We start from the raw sequence: 14,637 nt of genomic DNA on the forward strand, positions 1-14,637 counted from the left end.
TATAAAAAAAAAAAATCAACTCATCTATCATCTTGTATAGGGCTAATGTGAATTAGTTGAACCACGTAACCATCTTTTTTTTTTGTTTTTACAATTCTTTGATTCATTTTTTTCCTTGATTGCTTCTGTAAATCATCATCTTATGTAATCACTCTATCTTGTTCAAGCTTCAACCATATCTTCTTTACAGCATCTTGCTGATCTTGATTCAGGATCTTGGGCGGTACCAAAAGGCAGGGGCGGATGCAGTATGTGACTAGTGGGGGCTCAAGCCCCCATTGGCCAATAAAAATTCTAAAAATAAAAGTGAAAAATATTTTAGTTTCTAATAAGCCCCCATTAAATTTATTAAAATAGTCACTATAAATTATAAATTCCCATAAAATTTAAACTTTAACTTTTAAGAATTATAAAAACCTATATTTTAATTAAAAATAATGATAGCCCACCACCCAAAATATTTTCTATTCTCAAAAGTAGAATTAGTTCTTCCAGTTTCTATAATAATAGTAGAACAAACATTTTCAGTAATGAAACTCATGAAGAATCATCTTTGGAATCGAATGGGATAAATGATAGTTTGGTTGTTTATATAGGAAACAATAAATTTAATAATATTGATAATGAGTTTATTGCATAACATTTTTAAAATATGAAAATGTGTAAAGAATATGGGTTATTTAGCGTCAGCCCCCACAAGTTTCGACCATTTGCGCTGCGCACCCACAAGTTTCGACCATGTGCGCCGCGCACCCATTGCTGTTAAAATAGCTGTTATCTGTTACGGTGGAGGGGTAAAAATAGAAACAAATGAAGAAATATTTTAAAATCTTGTACTTTGAAGATCCGAATACGAGCTGTCATTTCAACCTCTGTGACTTCACTCTTCCTTCATCATGGCAGTGAGCTTGCTTATACAAGATGCTCAAGTAGTGGAAATTGGAGGGAAATCGAAGACAAAGAAGAGCAAATGGCGGGAAAAGCATCCATCGTCACCCACGACAGTCATATATATTAAGGAGATAAAGTTATTACATTGTGTTATTCAGAAAATGCACTAAGGAAACAGATGTTTGAGAGCTGAACCAATCACACGTTCTTGAAGAAGCTTAAGTGAGTGAGAATACTTCTTTATTTAATTTTTGGTAGCTATATTGATCTGCATTTCGATTCCAGTAATTATGTTTTGTGATTTGAATCTATAGAGTTATGATTATAGATTTGATTGTATTATAGATGGTTATGGCTCAATTCTGTTGCTATTGGATATTTGGTTTGTTGGTCATTGATTATAGCTTATTTGGAGAGTGTTGAGATGGTTGTTGATAGTTTGTTAGGCCGATGTGTGTAATCGATGAAATTAACAAGGGTTTATTTGTTTAATGGTCTGGGTAAATGCTATGATTTAATGAATTGTGTGTGCTATAGGTTTTAAGTTTTTATGTTGATTGAGATTTATATTTATTTCATGAAAAAAAATCTCTGCATTATAAAGTAGGTACTGTCATTACAGGAATAATGGATGGAGATGATGATACCACTATGTTTGTAACTTACAAGGATAAGACACATAACCTTGGTATTGTTGATCGAGACAAATTCAGTAGGGTGTCTGTGATCAACAAAGTTATGGTGAGAGTGTATGGAAGGAAGATGTTGTTTGATGAGAGGTTTAATATGAGTATTTGGCAGCCGTGGGACTGTAAGAAAGCACAGATTGACACTGATACAGACCTCATCTCGCAACTAAAAGAGCACAACCATCATCTAATCTACTACATGCAATTATACCTTGATAAGATACCCCAAAACCATGACTCTACAACAAAGAGAGTGTTATTTGAATCTTTTAAACCAAACTCATCTAGAGATCCAGACACCAACAATCCAGCAACCTTAAACCTCAATGATCCAATTACATTACCCCTGCATGTGTCGACAAACCCAATTGAGTTTTCAAATGAAAAACTCTTGCCTGAATTAAAAGCTACAATTCCAATCACTGTCACCACCAATATCATGAAATCTTTGGTTGCATCCGATTCCATTCAATCTCAATCCAATTCACAAAAATCACCACTTCCTTTTATAACCAAGATTCAGAACAAAATTGATGCAAACTCTGACCTATTTGAAGATTTTATGGACACATACTTCAGGTCCCCTACACAAAACCAAACAACAATTAGAACACAGACCGAGGCAGTGACCCAAACCCAAACCAGTGACACAGAGCATACAGATGAAGTCAGTGATAATAATGGTGACAATACTTCATGTTACACTCCAGAAAGTCCATCTCAGCAGCTCCCACAAAACTTTGCCCAATCTCGAAACCTATCTCTTTTGTTGAATGATTGTCCATCCTCTCACGAAGAGACAGACAAAGCATCTGAAGCTGCCTTTATATCTCTTGACCAAAATGATATGGTTTCCTTCCTACAAACTCAGAATCCTGAATCCCAACCTATTTTTGCTTCTAATCCTTTCAACAATTCATCTGACCATGGTAACATACTCAACTCCAAAGCAGCAGTGGGTGCTGAATATGACTTAGACGACAATGTTTTCAGTTTGATTGACGGTGATGAAGATCCAGAGCATCCATTCGGTACTCCTAATGTCATTAAGCCACTTACAAAGATTGTGTTGGAGTCTAAAATGGCTTGTGTTGTTTCTGATGATAGTGATGGAGATTATATCCTATCTGATTATAAAAGTGGTGATGATGACTGTGGCCTTGTTTCTGATGATGAAAGTGATGGTGTTTTGGCTAAAATGGAGGCTGTTATTAGAGAGAACTTGTACATTCCAAGTTGGGATTTTGTGACTTTCAGAATAGGGATGTATTTTCGAAATTTTAGAGAGCTTGCATGGGCAATCAGGCAGCATGCTGTTGAAAACAAATTTAAAGTGTATAGGCATAAGTTTGAAAGGGCTCGAATTACTGTTGGTTATGCATACTACAAATGTCCATGGTTTCTACATGCTGGCAGGACCAGATTTGGTAGTGTTTACCTATTGAAGAGACTGCATAATGTGCACACATGTTCACGAGAGCTGGACAATCCTGAATGTACTGCTGAGTTTATAGTTGTGAAGTATGAACAAACCTTTCTAGATCACCCAGACACAAAGGTTGATTTCATTATCGATGAGATGAGAAGAATATATAGTTGTAAGGTTAATAGGTTCAAGGTGTATAGGGCAAAGAAAATGGCATTGCAAAGAGCAGGTGCAGATCATGAATCAAGCTACAGGCTGATCAGAAGTTATGCTCAGATAATACTAAATAAGATGCCACAAGCTCTGGCCTTAGTTAGTGTTATTCGGTTCTCAGGGGAGCAGTCTCAAACTCATTTTGATAGATTTATCCTCTCATTTCCAGCACTTAGAGATGGTTTCAAAGCTGGTTGTAGACTATTCATTGGGATTGATGGCTGCCACTTGAAGGGTCCATATAAAGGTGTAATGTTGTCAGCTGTAGCACTTGATGCTAACACTGGAATATTTCCAGTTGCTGTATGTGTTTGTAGTGTTGAAAGCACAAGTACTTGGACATGGTTTCTAGGTCATTTAAAAACATTTCTTGAAGATGCAAGGCAGCTAACTTTCATATGTGACAGGCAGAAAGGAATCCAGAATGCTTTGGCCCTTGAGTTCCCAAATGCTCATGTGAGGTTTTGTGCGAGACACATTCTTGCAAACTTGAAGACAAAGCATCGGCATACAAACTTCAAGGCTTATTTCTAGGCAGCTGCAAGGGCATGTAACAGTAGGGATTTTGATGTAGCAATGACTAATTTGAAGAATATAGATGAGGGTGTTTACGAGACACTAAGAAGGTTGCCACCAAAATTCTGGGCTAGACATGCTTTTGACAACAGTTGTAAGAGTGACCACTGCACAAATAATATGACAGAATCTTTTAATGCATGGCTTGGTGTTCAAAGAAAAGTCCCACTGTTGAATATGCTTGAATGGATGAGGAAGAAGCTAATGAAGAGGCTGGTGAACAGAAGGAAAAAAGCTGAGGCTTGGGAGTCTGAGATTCCAAAGAGGATTTATGATAGGATGATGAATAATTTACAGATTGGAAGTCCAAACCCTGTAGCTCAAGGTAGTGAATGGCTATATGAAGTAGACCACAACCACAGGACTTATATAGTTGATCTACAGCACCATGTATGTGACTGTGGTCACTGGCAACTATGTGGCATCCTATGCATCCATGCAATGCCATGTATCTTTCATAGTAGAAAAGAGTTAGGACAATTCCTTAGCCCATTATTGAAGTAGGGGAGCTATTTGAGGACTTATGCTGGAATGATCCACCCCATTCCAGATAAATCTTCATGGCCAATTACACCAGGTGATGAGATTTATCCTCCATTGGTGAAAAGGCCTCCTGGGAGGCCAAAAATGAATAGGAGACGGGAAGCTGATGAGGTTCCTCCAGAGAAGAAGCGATATATGATGCAATGTAAGTGCTGTAAACAATTTGGCCATAACAAGAGAGGATGTCCTATTAACCCCTTAAATGCAAACAAACGTACAAAACATTATAAGGTCAGTGCAGTTTCTGTGATTTTTACAGTTGTCTTTGTGTAACGTTGAACCTTACTTTGTACATTTGTGCCTGCCCACAGACCAATCTAAAACAGTACATGACAAAGACAGGATCAACAGCTCGAGGTATGATTTTGTAACTACTCATGTTTATAGCTGTTAATATGCAATTGTTAACTCATTAGTCAATAATTCAAATGACCAAAAAAAAAAAAAATATCAGGTTTACAAGATAGGCTAGTGGGTCCACTGTCAAGTGTACTAGGCAGGGGGTCCACCACTGTTATTCACATGCAGCCATATGAGCATGTGAGGACAACAGTTGAGGTTCACGAGCCTAGAGAGATGTAGCTGCCACCACAAAAGACAAATGCATTTAGGAATCAAGAAGGGCCATCAGGTACTAAAAAAATGAATCCTCAACAGATGGCAAATATTGAAGTTAATGCTCCATGGTTGGGTGTACAAGGCAGGAAGATAATGGCAGTTGGTGGAATTAGTTTGAGGGAAAACCAGACTACTAACAAAAAGAGTGAACTGAACAATATTGGCAAAGGGAAGGCACCAGCCTTCCCACCTGAGATGGTTAGGCATTGTTTTATCATTTTAAGATTTTGTGATTAATATTATCATTAGGTAATGAAAGCATCATGTTACTTACTCTGTATTCTATTACTTATCATAATGCAGTGATTGGTGAATGCATTGGAGACATTGGCAGCAGTAACAATACCAAGTAGTGGAGGTATATAAGCATTTTTTGACACCTTTCACAATGCCACAGTGAACCAGCTGAAGCTTTTGTTTTTGATTGGGAAGAAGAATGCAATGGTTAGTTTATAGTTGAAATTCTGGAGTTGGTCCTTTTTGGATGTGTAATGTTAGTCTGCACATGGAGCTTAAATATAAACTAATGCTTAGGTTATGTTGCCAGGGGTTTGTGGCATTATGAAAGTTGTTGGCAAAGTATATATGTAGGACTTACATATAGGTAGACCAACATTGTTTTTTGTTTTTTGTTGGATACATTGCTGTGTAACCATACAGGTGATTAATACACCATTTCAGATGCTGCCAATATATATTACTCCATGATATATTTTATATTATTAACTACAATGAATATGAGCAACTGTTACACTTAATTTCTCTGCATTTTCTAAAGCTAAGCAACCATTTTGAAAACATTTTTCATAACTTACAGTAAATGATAGTTGTGAGAAATAATAAAATAACCATTGTGATGAATTGATACTTTTTCAGTTGATAAAGAAGGATTTCAATTGTGACAGTCCTCTGATCAAGGTCAGCCATTGTCAATTTCATAATATTGTTGTCACTGGTGTCAATACCTTGCTCTTTAAACGGGTTCATTTGTCTTGTAAATTCTGCAATCTCCTCTCTAAATGGCATCCACCATCTAAAGAAACCACATGCAGGATCATTAGGACAACTATAGTATAATCTGTTGGGATTTGACTTAGATTCTGATATTTTAATAGCTGCCCTGACTCTACAATAGCAAACTTTGTTGTGGAACTTGAAAATTCCTCCATTGATTAAATTCTTTTCTGAGTCGGGTTTTGATTTTGATGAACTTAAAGCAACCCCGGAGCAGCTAGACATTCTTCTACCAATGTATATGTTGACTAGGTTGTAAATTCAGTAGCTGGTGGTGCTTCAAGTGATACTTCTAGTAATGCTTCTGGTTGTGCTTCTAGTTGGGCTTAATAATGACAGCTTGAAGCTAAACAATGACTGCTGTTTGTAGTAATTTAAATATGGTGGAGTTTGATAGGCATGCTGAAGATGAGGAATTGTCATGTGCAATATTTATAGCTAGTGGAAGTGGCATGCCGTTATGTTATTGTTGCAAAGGAACTGTAAATCAAAGACTTGTTCTGCTTATATAGCCGTTACAATGCACAGCTGCAAATGCTTTACTGTAATTAGATTGTTATTTAAGGGCAATAATGTCATCCTAATAAATATGGGCAATTTCATCATTTTCCAAAATCACAAACGGTACAGTAACAGATAACAGTTATTTTAACAGCAATGGGTGCGCGGCGCACATGATCAAAACTTGTGGGTGCGCAGCGCAAATGGTCGAAACTTGTGGGGGCTGACGCTAAATAACCCAGAGAATAATTATAAATGTATTAGCAAATATTTTACATATTCAAAATTTTAATTTTTATATTTTACTATTATCTAATTTATCCCCCGGTGAATTATTTCTCAAGATCCGCCACTGCCAAAAGGTGCTTTGCTTTCTAGCCCTTCAGTTAGTACAATTGGCTTTACTAATCTTCTATGGTCGGCAATGCAAATCTCTTTTCGGTGATTTACTAATTGTGTCACCTAATTCTCAAAGAAATAATGAATTATCCATTAGATGAGTAGAACTCCTTAAAACCATTTTTTTCTTTCTTTGGAGTTGGCTTTTTTTTCTTTTTCATTGTCTAGCACAGAATCGTCCAATCAAATAAATAAAAGTTGGCACCATATAAATGATTTGGAATTTTTTATTTAAATTTATATTGTAGTGATTGTTGTTGTGTAAAATTACTCAAATAAAGTTGAAATATAAACTTTGTATTATCAATTAATATAACTGTTAAGTGTATTTTTTTTATTAATATTTATCTCTTTTGATCCCTATAAATAATAATTTTAATGATCTTTTTAATATTTTTCTCTTGTTCTCTTTTCTTGAACGTTAAAATTATAAAAAATAAAGATAGTCAAAGAAACAAGATTCATGAATCAGCTTGCCCATATCATTATTGTTATATTTATTAGTGTTTGTATTTATTATTACCATATGAAAGTTTGTTGCGTGTAGCTCTCTCTATTCTTCTGATTCTTCTCTGTATAAATTAAAGCTGACAGCCAGAAGTGGAAGACCTTTATTCATCTCATTTTCTTTGTTTCCTCCAAAAACATTGATTTTGGCTCTTTGGTATTTGGCCCTTGTTTTTGGTCAAATTAAGCGAAAATTTCATCTGGATTCTTTGAGTTTCTGGATTTGGGGACTTGGGTTTTATTTTTTTCATCCATTTTCATATAAAAATCTCATCTTTCAATTTTAGATACTCGATATTAGATAAATTTTGAAACTTTATACCTGGGTATCGAACCAAGAGCCAATACGTAGAAAGATACGAGTTCTAATTGAAATTTAGTTCATTTCTTTGAAAATTTTGTTTTGTCCTATTTATATTAAATATTTTTACTTTAGAGCTCATAAACTTTGTAGATTCATCATTCGGATCCCTATTGAACCAAAATTCCAGTTCTACCACTAGTAAACCCTTATAAAATAAATAGACATCCAATCTTAATCCCATCATGAGTTCATTGATTTAAAATTTTAATCAATATAATCAATTTAGAAAATTTACTAATATGAAAATAAAAGCAAAATTATAGGTTATAATACTAAAGAGAAAATCTTTGTCATTGTTAAATTGATCTAACTATTTTATAAATTCAAACTCTTCCGAGACCCATCTTGGGGGTTGATCATGTAACGTAAACGTAAACATGCCACGTATTCATTTTACTGCTAAACTGTCCTTTTTATTAGCTCATGTTTGAGTGGCGGATTCGCAAAAAAATAATTATTTGAGAATCAAACTCTCAAATTATATTTGATAATTCTCAGTGTAATAGGTCCAAAACAACTCAAGTAAATTATATTTGATAATTTAAACGTAATTAGGGAGTAGATTATTGGAGAATCCATTGCAAATTCGAAACATACTCTTTCCATGGTTGGTTTTGGGTTTTGTGCGGCATGCTCAAAACTGCATTGTAGTCATTCTTAGTGCTAAATTTATTTAATTTATTTTATATTTTTAGGTTTAATTTTGAGTTTTAGAAAAACAACAAACCATTTTAAAGGGCTTCAAGTAATATCAATCATGTTAGTTTCTCAATGGAAAAACTAACGGATTTGAAACCAAGATGGGTTAACAAAATAAGAATGATTGATATGTTAAGAAAACTAAAAACGTAACCAAATAATGGAAGTTTTTCACTTCGTAATAGTAAGGCAAAAACTTGACATCTCACGAATCCGACAGCTTTAAGAAAAAAAAGAAACATCGCAGCTTCCTAAATAATAATCCTTTACAAGTGTGGAAACATCGTAGCTTCGTTAATTAAACGAAATCCTAAACCTTATAGGAAACCTTTTCAATCCAGGATTTTGGAGTTAAAAAAATTCCTATAAATAAGGCCAAACACCGTGTCTTTTGCCATACATTGATTCACTGATCATCTGGCTCATCTCTCTTAGATTTCTTGCTTTTACATTGATTCACTGGTCATCTTGCACTTCTTTCTTAGATTTCTTGCTTTTGCTTAGCTAATTTTTCCTTCCCTTTCGGACATTTGATTGAACGCTGATGGCTTTTACGAAGAAAATACTAGCTTTCTTGCTGATGGCAACACTTGTTGGCGTGTCTCTTGGTGCTGTTCACAAAGTTGGTGACTCCGCTGGATGGACTACATTGGGCAACATCGATTACAACCAATGGGCTTCTTCCAAGAACTTCCATGTTGGAGACACAATCGTATTCGAGTACAACAACCAGTTTCATAACGTGAAGCAAGTGACCTTCCAAGATTTTCAATCTTGCAACGGAGCCTCCCCGATAGCGACCTTTACCAGTGGGTCTGACTCTATCACCCTCGAAAGGCCAGGCCACTACTATTTCTTGTGCGGCGTTCCGGGACACTGTGAAGCAGGACAGACACTTGACATCATGGTTACTCCAGCTTCCCTGCGCCCAAGTGCAAGTCCATTATCAGCTCATAATTATAGTTCATCGTCATCGGGCTCAGCATCGTCATCGGCACCTTTGCCGAACCCATATCAGAGCAATGCTTTTTCTCTCCAAGCCCTTTCAATTTGGCCTGCTTTGATCAGCCTTGGATTGTTTGTCATTGGTTTCGCATTCTAGGCAGAATTTACACTAATTTACCTTTTCATTTTATTAGGTCTTGTATTAGCTTAATAGCTTTCTTTCTATCCTTATAATGAGATGGTAACTTTTAAGGTTTAAATCAATTAATTATAAAAAGTGAGTAAATTTAATAATTTCTAACTCTTTTGTTAGCTTTCTTTCTAAACCTTGCAATTAGCTGCTAGCTTTAAATCAATTATTATGAAGCGAGTAAATTTATGCTGTAACTTCAATTCTTTTGTGGGCCATTATTATTGGTGTTGTGAAAACTGGTGAACCAAATCGGAAATGAGTGATACGGCATCATGTGTTTGCGTTTTGAAGCTGGATTCATTTAAGCTAAACGACATGAGATATGGCATTTTGCGGTGTGTGAACTATTCACATTAAGGCTGGGCATCAGATCAGATTCGAATTTGGTTTCAAATCCGATCTGATATAACTTGTGTCATCCGATCGGATTTGATTCAGATTGGATCAGATCCAGATCGATTCGAATAATCCGATGAAATTCACAGCTGCAATAATTCTCCATAAAAAAAAGAGAAAATACAAAAGCACAACCGCACAAAATCCCTAGTTTTATCTTCTTAAACTAGCAGTAACCAGCAACCACAAACCAAATACAAACTAAATGCACAAACCAGAGAAACCATAAACCAAACGTCGATAACCAGACCACGACTTGACCCACACTGTGACCCACGCTGTCGGCTACACAACCCAAATGAACTCAGCTGCATCTTGATCGATGTAGCAGCCATGACATCTAAGCTTTGCCAGACGGAACGACGCCACGAAGACACAACCCATCGATCATAGCCGTATCTTCGTCGTCATCAACGTTCAGCTTGCCATCGAAGTTCCAGATGACTCGTGCACACCATCAATTACGATTTTGAGACGAGTAGTTGACATTACTTTGATGATTTGCCTTAATTGTGTTGTTTTTGTTAAGAGTTTTAAACTCTTGTTTTAGTTATTTGAGAGATTGAGTGTATTAGGATTCTGGGTAGTGGGCCAAAATATTATAATACTTGTAATCCTCATTTTACTAGTGAAATATTTTACCTCTGTCTTCGCCCGTGGACATAGGCTAAAAGCCGAACCACGTAATTTCCTGGTGTCCTCTTTTGTGCTTGTTGTTTATTTTTCTTTCAATTTCACTTTAGCTGCGTGTCTGCTACACCTATCAATTTCTTAACAGTGGTATCAGAGCTATTGGTTGAATTTTTGGAGTTGGGTACTATTCACGTAAGGGGTACTATTCACGTATACGGCATTGTTCACTTATATGATACTATTCCTGTATACGGTTTATATATACAGTACTATTCATGAGAAACGGTGGGAGTGATTCAAGAATTTTGTGGTGCAAAGTAGGGAATGGTGGTGTGAGTAGAGCAACTGTGTGGTTTTGTACATGTCTAGGAAAGTTCTGTCACAAAGGCGATAAGAACCTAAGGAGTCTAGGTTTTAAGGGGGACTGTTGTGACCCCTCCAGTCTTTCCTGTGAACTTTCCTGGTGTGCATATTCACACATATTCACAACTCTTTGAGGTGATACACTTGTTTGTGTACAATATTTATCAACAAAATTGTGGCAAAGTATGAAATTGAGAAGTTTAACGGAAATAATTTTTTATTGTGGAAAATGAAGATGAAAGTTGTATTGAGAAAAAATAATTGCTTGGCAGCAATTGAAGAAAAGCCCATGAAGATAACCGATGACAAGTGGAACGAGATAGATGGCAATGCCATTTCTGATATACACTTGGCACTTGCGGATAGAGTATTATCTAGTGTGGCAGAGAAAAATATAGCAAAGGAAATATGAGATACTCTCACAAAATTGTACGAGGCCAAGTCACTACACAACAAAATCTTCTTAGATGAAACTCTATATTATTCGAATGATGGAATCTACAATGGTGACCGATCACATCAACACTTTGAAAACTCTATTTTCACAACTCACGACATTGGGTCATAATATAGAGGAAAATGAACGTGCAGAGCTTCTACTTCAAAGTCTACCAGATTCGTATGATCAACTCATCATCAACCTGATGAACAATAATCCAGCAAACAATGTAGTTTTTGACGATGTTGCAGCCTCCGTATTAAATGAGGAGAGCAGATGGAAAAATAAGAAAAACAGACAAGCAAGTTCGCAGCAAGCGGAGGCGCTATCGGTGACGAGAGGGAGATCAACGGAACGTGGCCCCAGTGGGAGTCACAATCATGGTAGATCAAAATCTAGAAGTAAGTAGAATGTTAAATGCTACAACTGTGACAAAAAAAGGCACGTCAAGAAAGAGTGTTGGAGTAACTAGAAGAGAAAAGAGGGCAAAGAACTTGAGTCATCGAATGCTCAGAGGTGTGTAGCAAGTACCTTGGATGATGGCGAAATTCTCGACAGCGAGGTAACAACTGTTTCAGAAGGCAGAAAACGACTATATGATGTCTAGCTTATAAACTCAGGAGCTACCTGGCACATGACCTCTCGGAGAGAATGGTTCCACACATATGAACGTATCTCAGGAGGATCTGTATATATGGGTAATGATTATACCTTAGAGATCGCCGATATTGGTACTATCAAAATAAAATTTTTTGATGGTATAATTCGTACAATTGGGCAGGTACGACATGTCAATGGTCTGAAGAAAAATCTGTTGTTTTTGGGACAAATGGATAGTCATGGGTACAAAACTCATGTAGAGAATGAAATTATGAAGATTGTTAAAGGCGCACTTGTATTGATGAAGGCAGAAAAGATTAGTGCTAATCTATCCATGATTAAAGGAGAAACACTACAGGAGGTTGATCCGTGTGTCGCATCAAATGGAGAAAAGTCAACGATGATGTAGTATCTCAAACTTGCCCACATGTCAAAACAAGGTTTGAAGATTCTCTCTGAGCGAAAATTACTTCCAAGGTTCAAATCAGTAAGTTTACCATTTTGCGAGCATTGTGTTACAAGTAAGCAGGATAGATTAAAGTTCAATTGATCTATTGTTAGAAGTAAATGCATTCTAGACTTGATTCATTCTGATGTTTGGGAATCGCCGGAGATATCCATGGGAGGTGCAAAGTACATGGTAACTTTCATTGATGATTATTCCAGGAGATGTTGAGTATATCTAATTAAGAAAAAGTCAGATGTATTTCCAATGTTTAAAGAATACAAAGCGCGGGTAGAACTCGAATCTGACAAAAGGATTAAGTATTTGAGGACAGATAACGGTGGAGAATATACAGATGACGAGTTTCTTGCTTTCTGTAAATAAGAAGGTATTCAGAGGTAGTTCACGGTGGCATACACTCCTCAAAAAAATAGAGTGGCGGAGCGAATGAACATGACTCTTACAGAAATAATAAGAGCTATGTTGAGGACTGTTGGTCTACCCAGTTCATTCTGGGCAGAAGCAGCCAAAACTGCATGTTACATAGTAAATCGGTCGCCATCTACAGTTATTGGGCTGAAGACAGCGATAGAGACGTGGACTGAAAAGCCAACTGATTACTCCTACTTACATGTATTTGGATGTCTTGTGTACGTGATGTATAATGCCAAAGAAAGAACAAAGTTAGATCCAAAATCTATGAGGTGTATCTTCTTGGGATATGTTGATGGAGTAAAGGGGTATCGTCTCTGGGACCCCACTGCCCACAAGATCGTAATCAACAAAGATGTTATCTTTGTAGAAGATCAACTGCAAAGGAGAAATAAAGATGATAGCACTGTAAAAGAAAAGTCAGAGACTATACCGGTGTATGTGAAAAATAATCTGGAAAAAAAAGATTCAGATTCTTCTGAAGCAGCACCAGAGCACGAGGAACAAGAATCAGTCGAGTCCGAGGCTCTAGAAGTTCGTCTGTCAACTCGTGAGAGACGACCGCCAACGTGGCACTCGGAGTATGTCACAGAGATCAACGTTGCATACTGTCTTCTAACAGAGGATGGAGAGCCATAAACTTTTCATGAAACTTTAAACAGCCCAGATGTTGCTTTGTGGATGACAATGCATGAAGAAATTGAAACTTTACATAAGAACAAAACATGGGAACTTGTATCATTACTACATGGAAGAAAAGCCATTGGTAACAAATGGGTCTATAAGATCAAACGTGATGGCAATGATCAAGTGGAGCGATATCGTGCGAGATTGGTGGTGAAAGGATATGCTCAGAAGAAGGTATTGACTTCAACGAGATATTTTCTTTAGTGGTCAGAATAGTCTTGGCGATATGTGCTACATTTGACTTACATCTTGAGCAGTTGGATGTGAAAACTGCATTTCTTCATGGAGAACTCGAAAAAGAAATTTATATGCTCCAACCAGAAAGTTTTGCTGAAATAGGAAAAGAGAACTTGGTTTGCAGGTTGAACAAATCTCTATATGGTCTCAAACAGGCGCCGATGTGTTGGTATAAGAGATTTGATTCATTCATCATGAACCTTAGATACAACAGACTCAATTCAGACCATTGTGCATATTACAAAAGGTTTGAAGATAGTGATTTCATTATTTTATTGTATGTGGATGACATGTTGGTAACAAGCCCCAACAAAGATCGAATCCAAGAATTGAAGGCACAGTTGCATAAGGAGTTTGAAATGAAGGACTTGGGACCAGCAAATAAGATTCTAAGGATGCAAATTCACCGACAGAAATAACAGGAAGATTTGGCTTTCTCAGAAGAACTACTTGAAGAAAATCTTACGACGCTTCAACATGCACGATTGTAAGCCAATTTCTACCCCACTTCCAGTTAATTTCAAATTATCCTCAAGTATGTGTCCTAGCAATGAAGCATAAAGGAAGGAGATGTCTCGAGTACCGTATGCATTAGCAGTGGGAAGTTTGATGTTCGCTATGATTTGTACAAGACCAGACATTGCACAAGTAGTGGAAGCAGTCAATCGATACATGGCGAATCTGAAATACAAGTATGCAACCCAAGAGGGGGGGTGAATTGGGATTCTAAAAAATTATTCAATTTATTAAAGAAAATCTTAATGCAATTATAAATCAAATTCAAAGCAATGACAATTAAGATGATCACAATATAAAAAGATAAGAGA

The 14,637-nt window shown here is 36.6% G+C and overlaps 1 protein-coding gene across 1 annotated transcript; it reads left to right on the forward strand.

Annotated features, from left to right (window-relative positions):
• Positions 1-8,661: 8,661 nt before the first annotated feature.
• LOC107174339 (mavicyanin-like) lies at positions 8,662-9,758 on the forward strand. Its single transcript, XM_015525137.3, has one exon. It carries the CDS (start codon positions 8,985-8,987, stop codon positions 9,540-9,542), a length of 558 nt encoding a protein of 185 aa, XP_015380623.1. The 5' UTR covers positions 8,662-8,984; the 3' UTR covers positions 9,543-9,758.
• The last annotated feature ends 4,879 nt before the right edge of the window (positions 9,759-14,637 follow it).

The sequence above is a fragment of the Citrus sinensis genome, chromosome 2 (assembly GCF_022201045.2).
Source record: "Citrus sinensis cultivar Valencia sweet orange chromosome 2, DVS_A1.0, whole genome shotgun sequence".
NCBI classification, from domain to species: domain Eukaryota; kingdom Viridiplantae; phylum Streptophyta; class Magnoliopsida; order Sapindales; family Rutaceae; genus Citrus; species Citrus sinensis.

Coding starts and splice junctions, on each gene's coding strand:
- LOC107174339 (XM_015525137.3), top strand. CDS start 8,985: ATGGCTTTTACGAAGAAAATACTAGCTTTCTTGCTGATGGCAACACTT.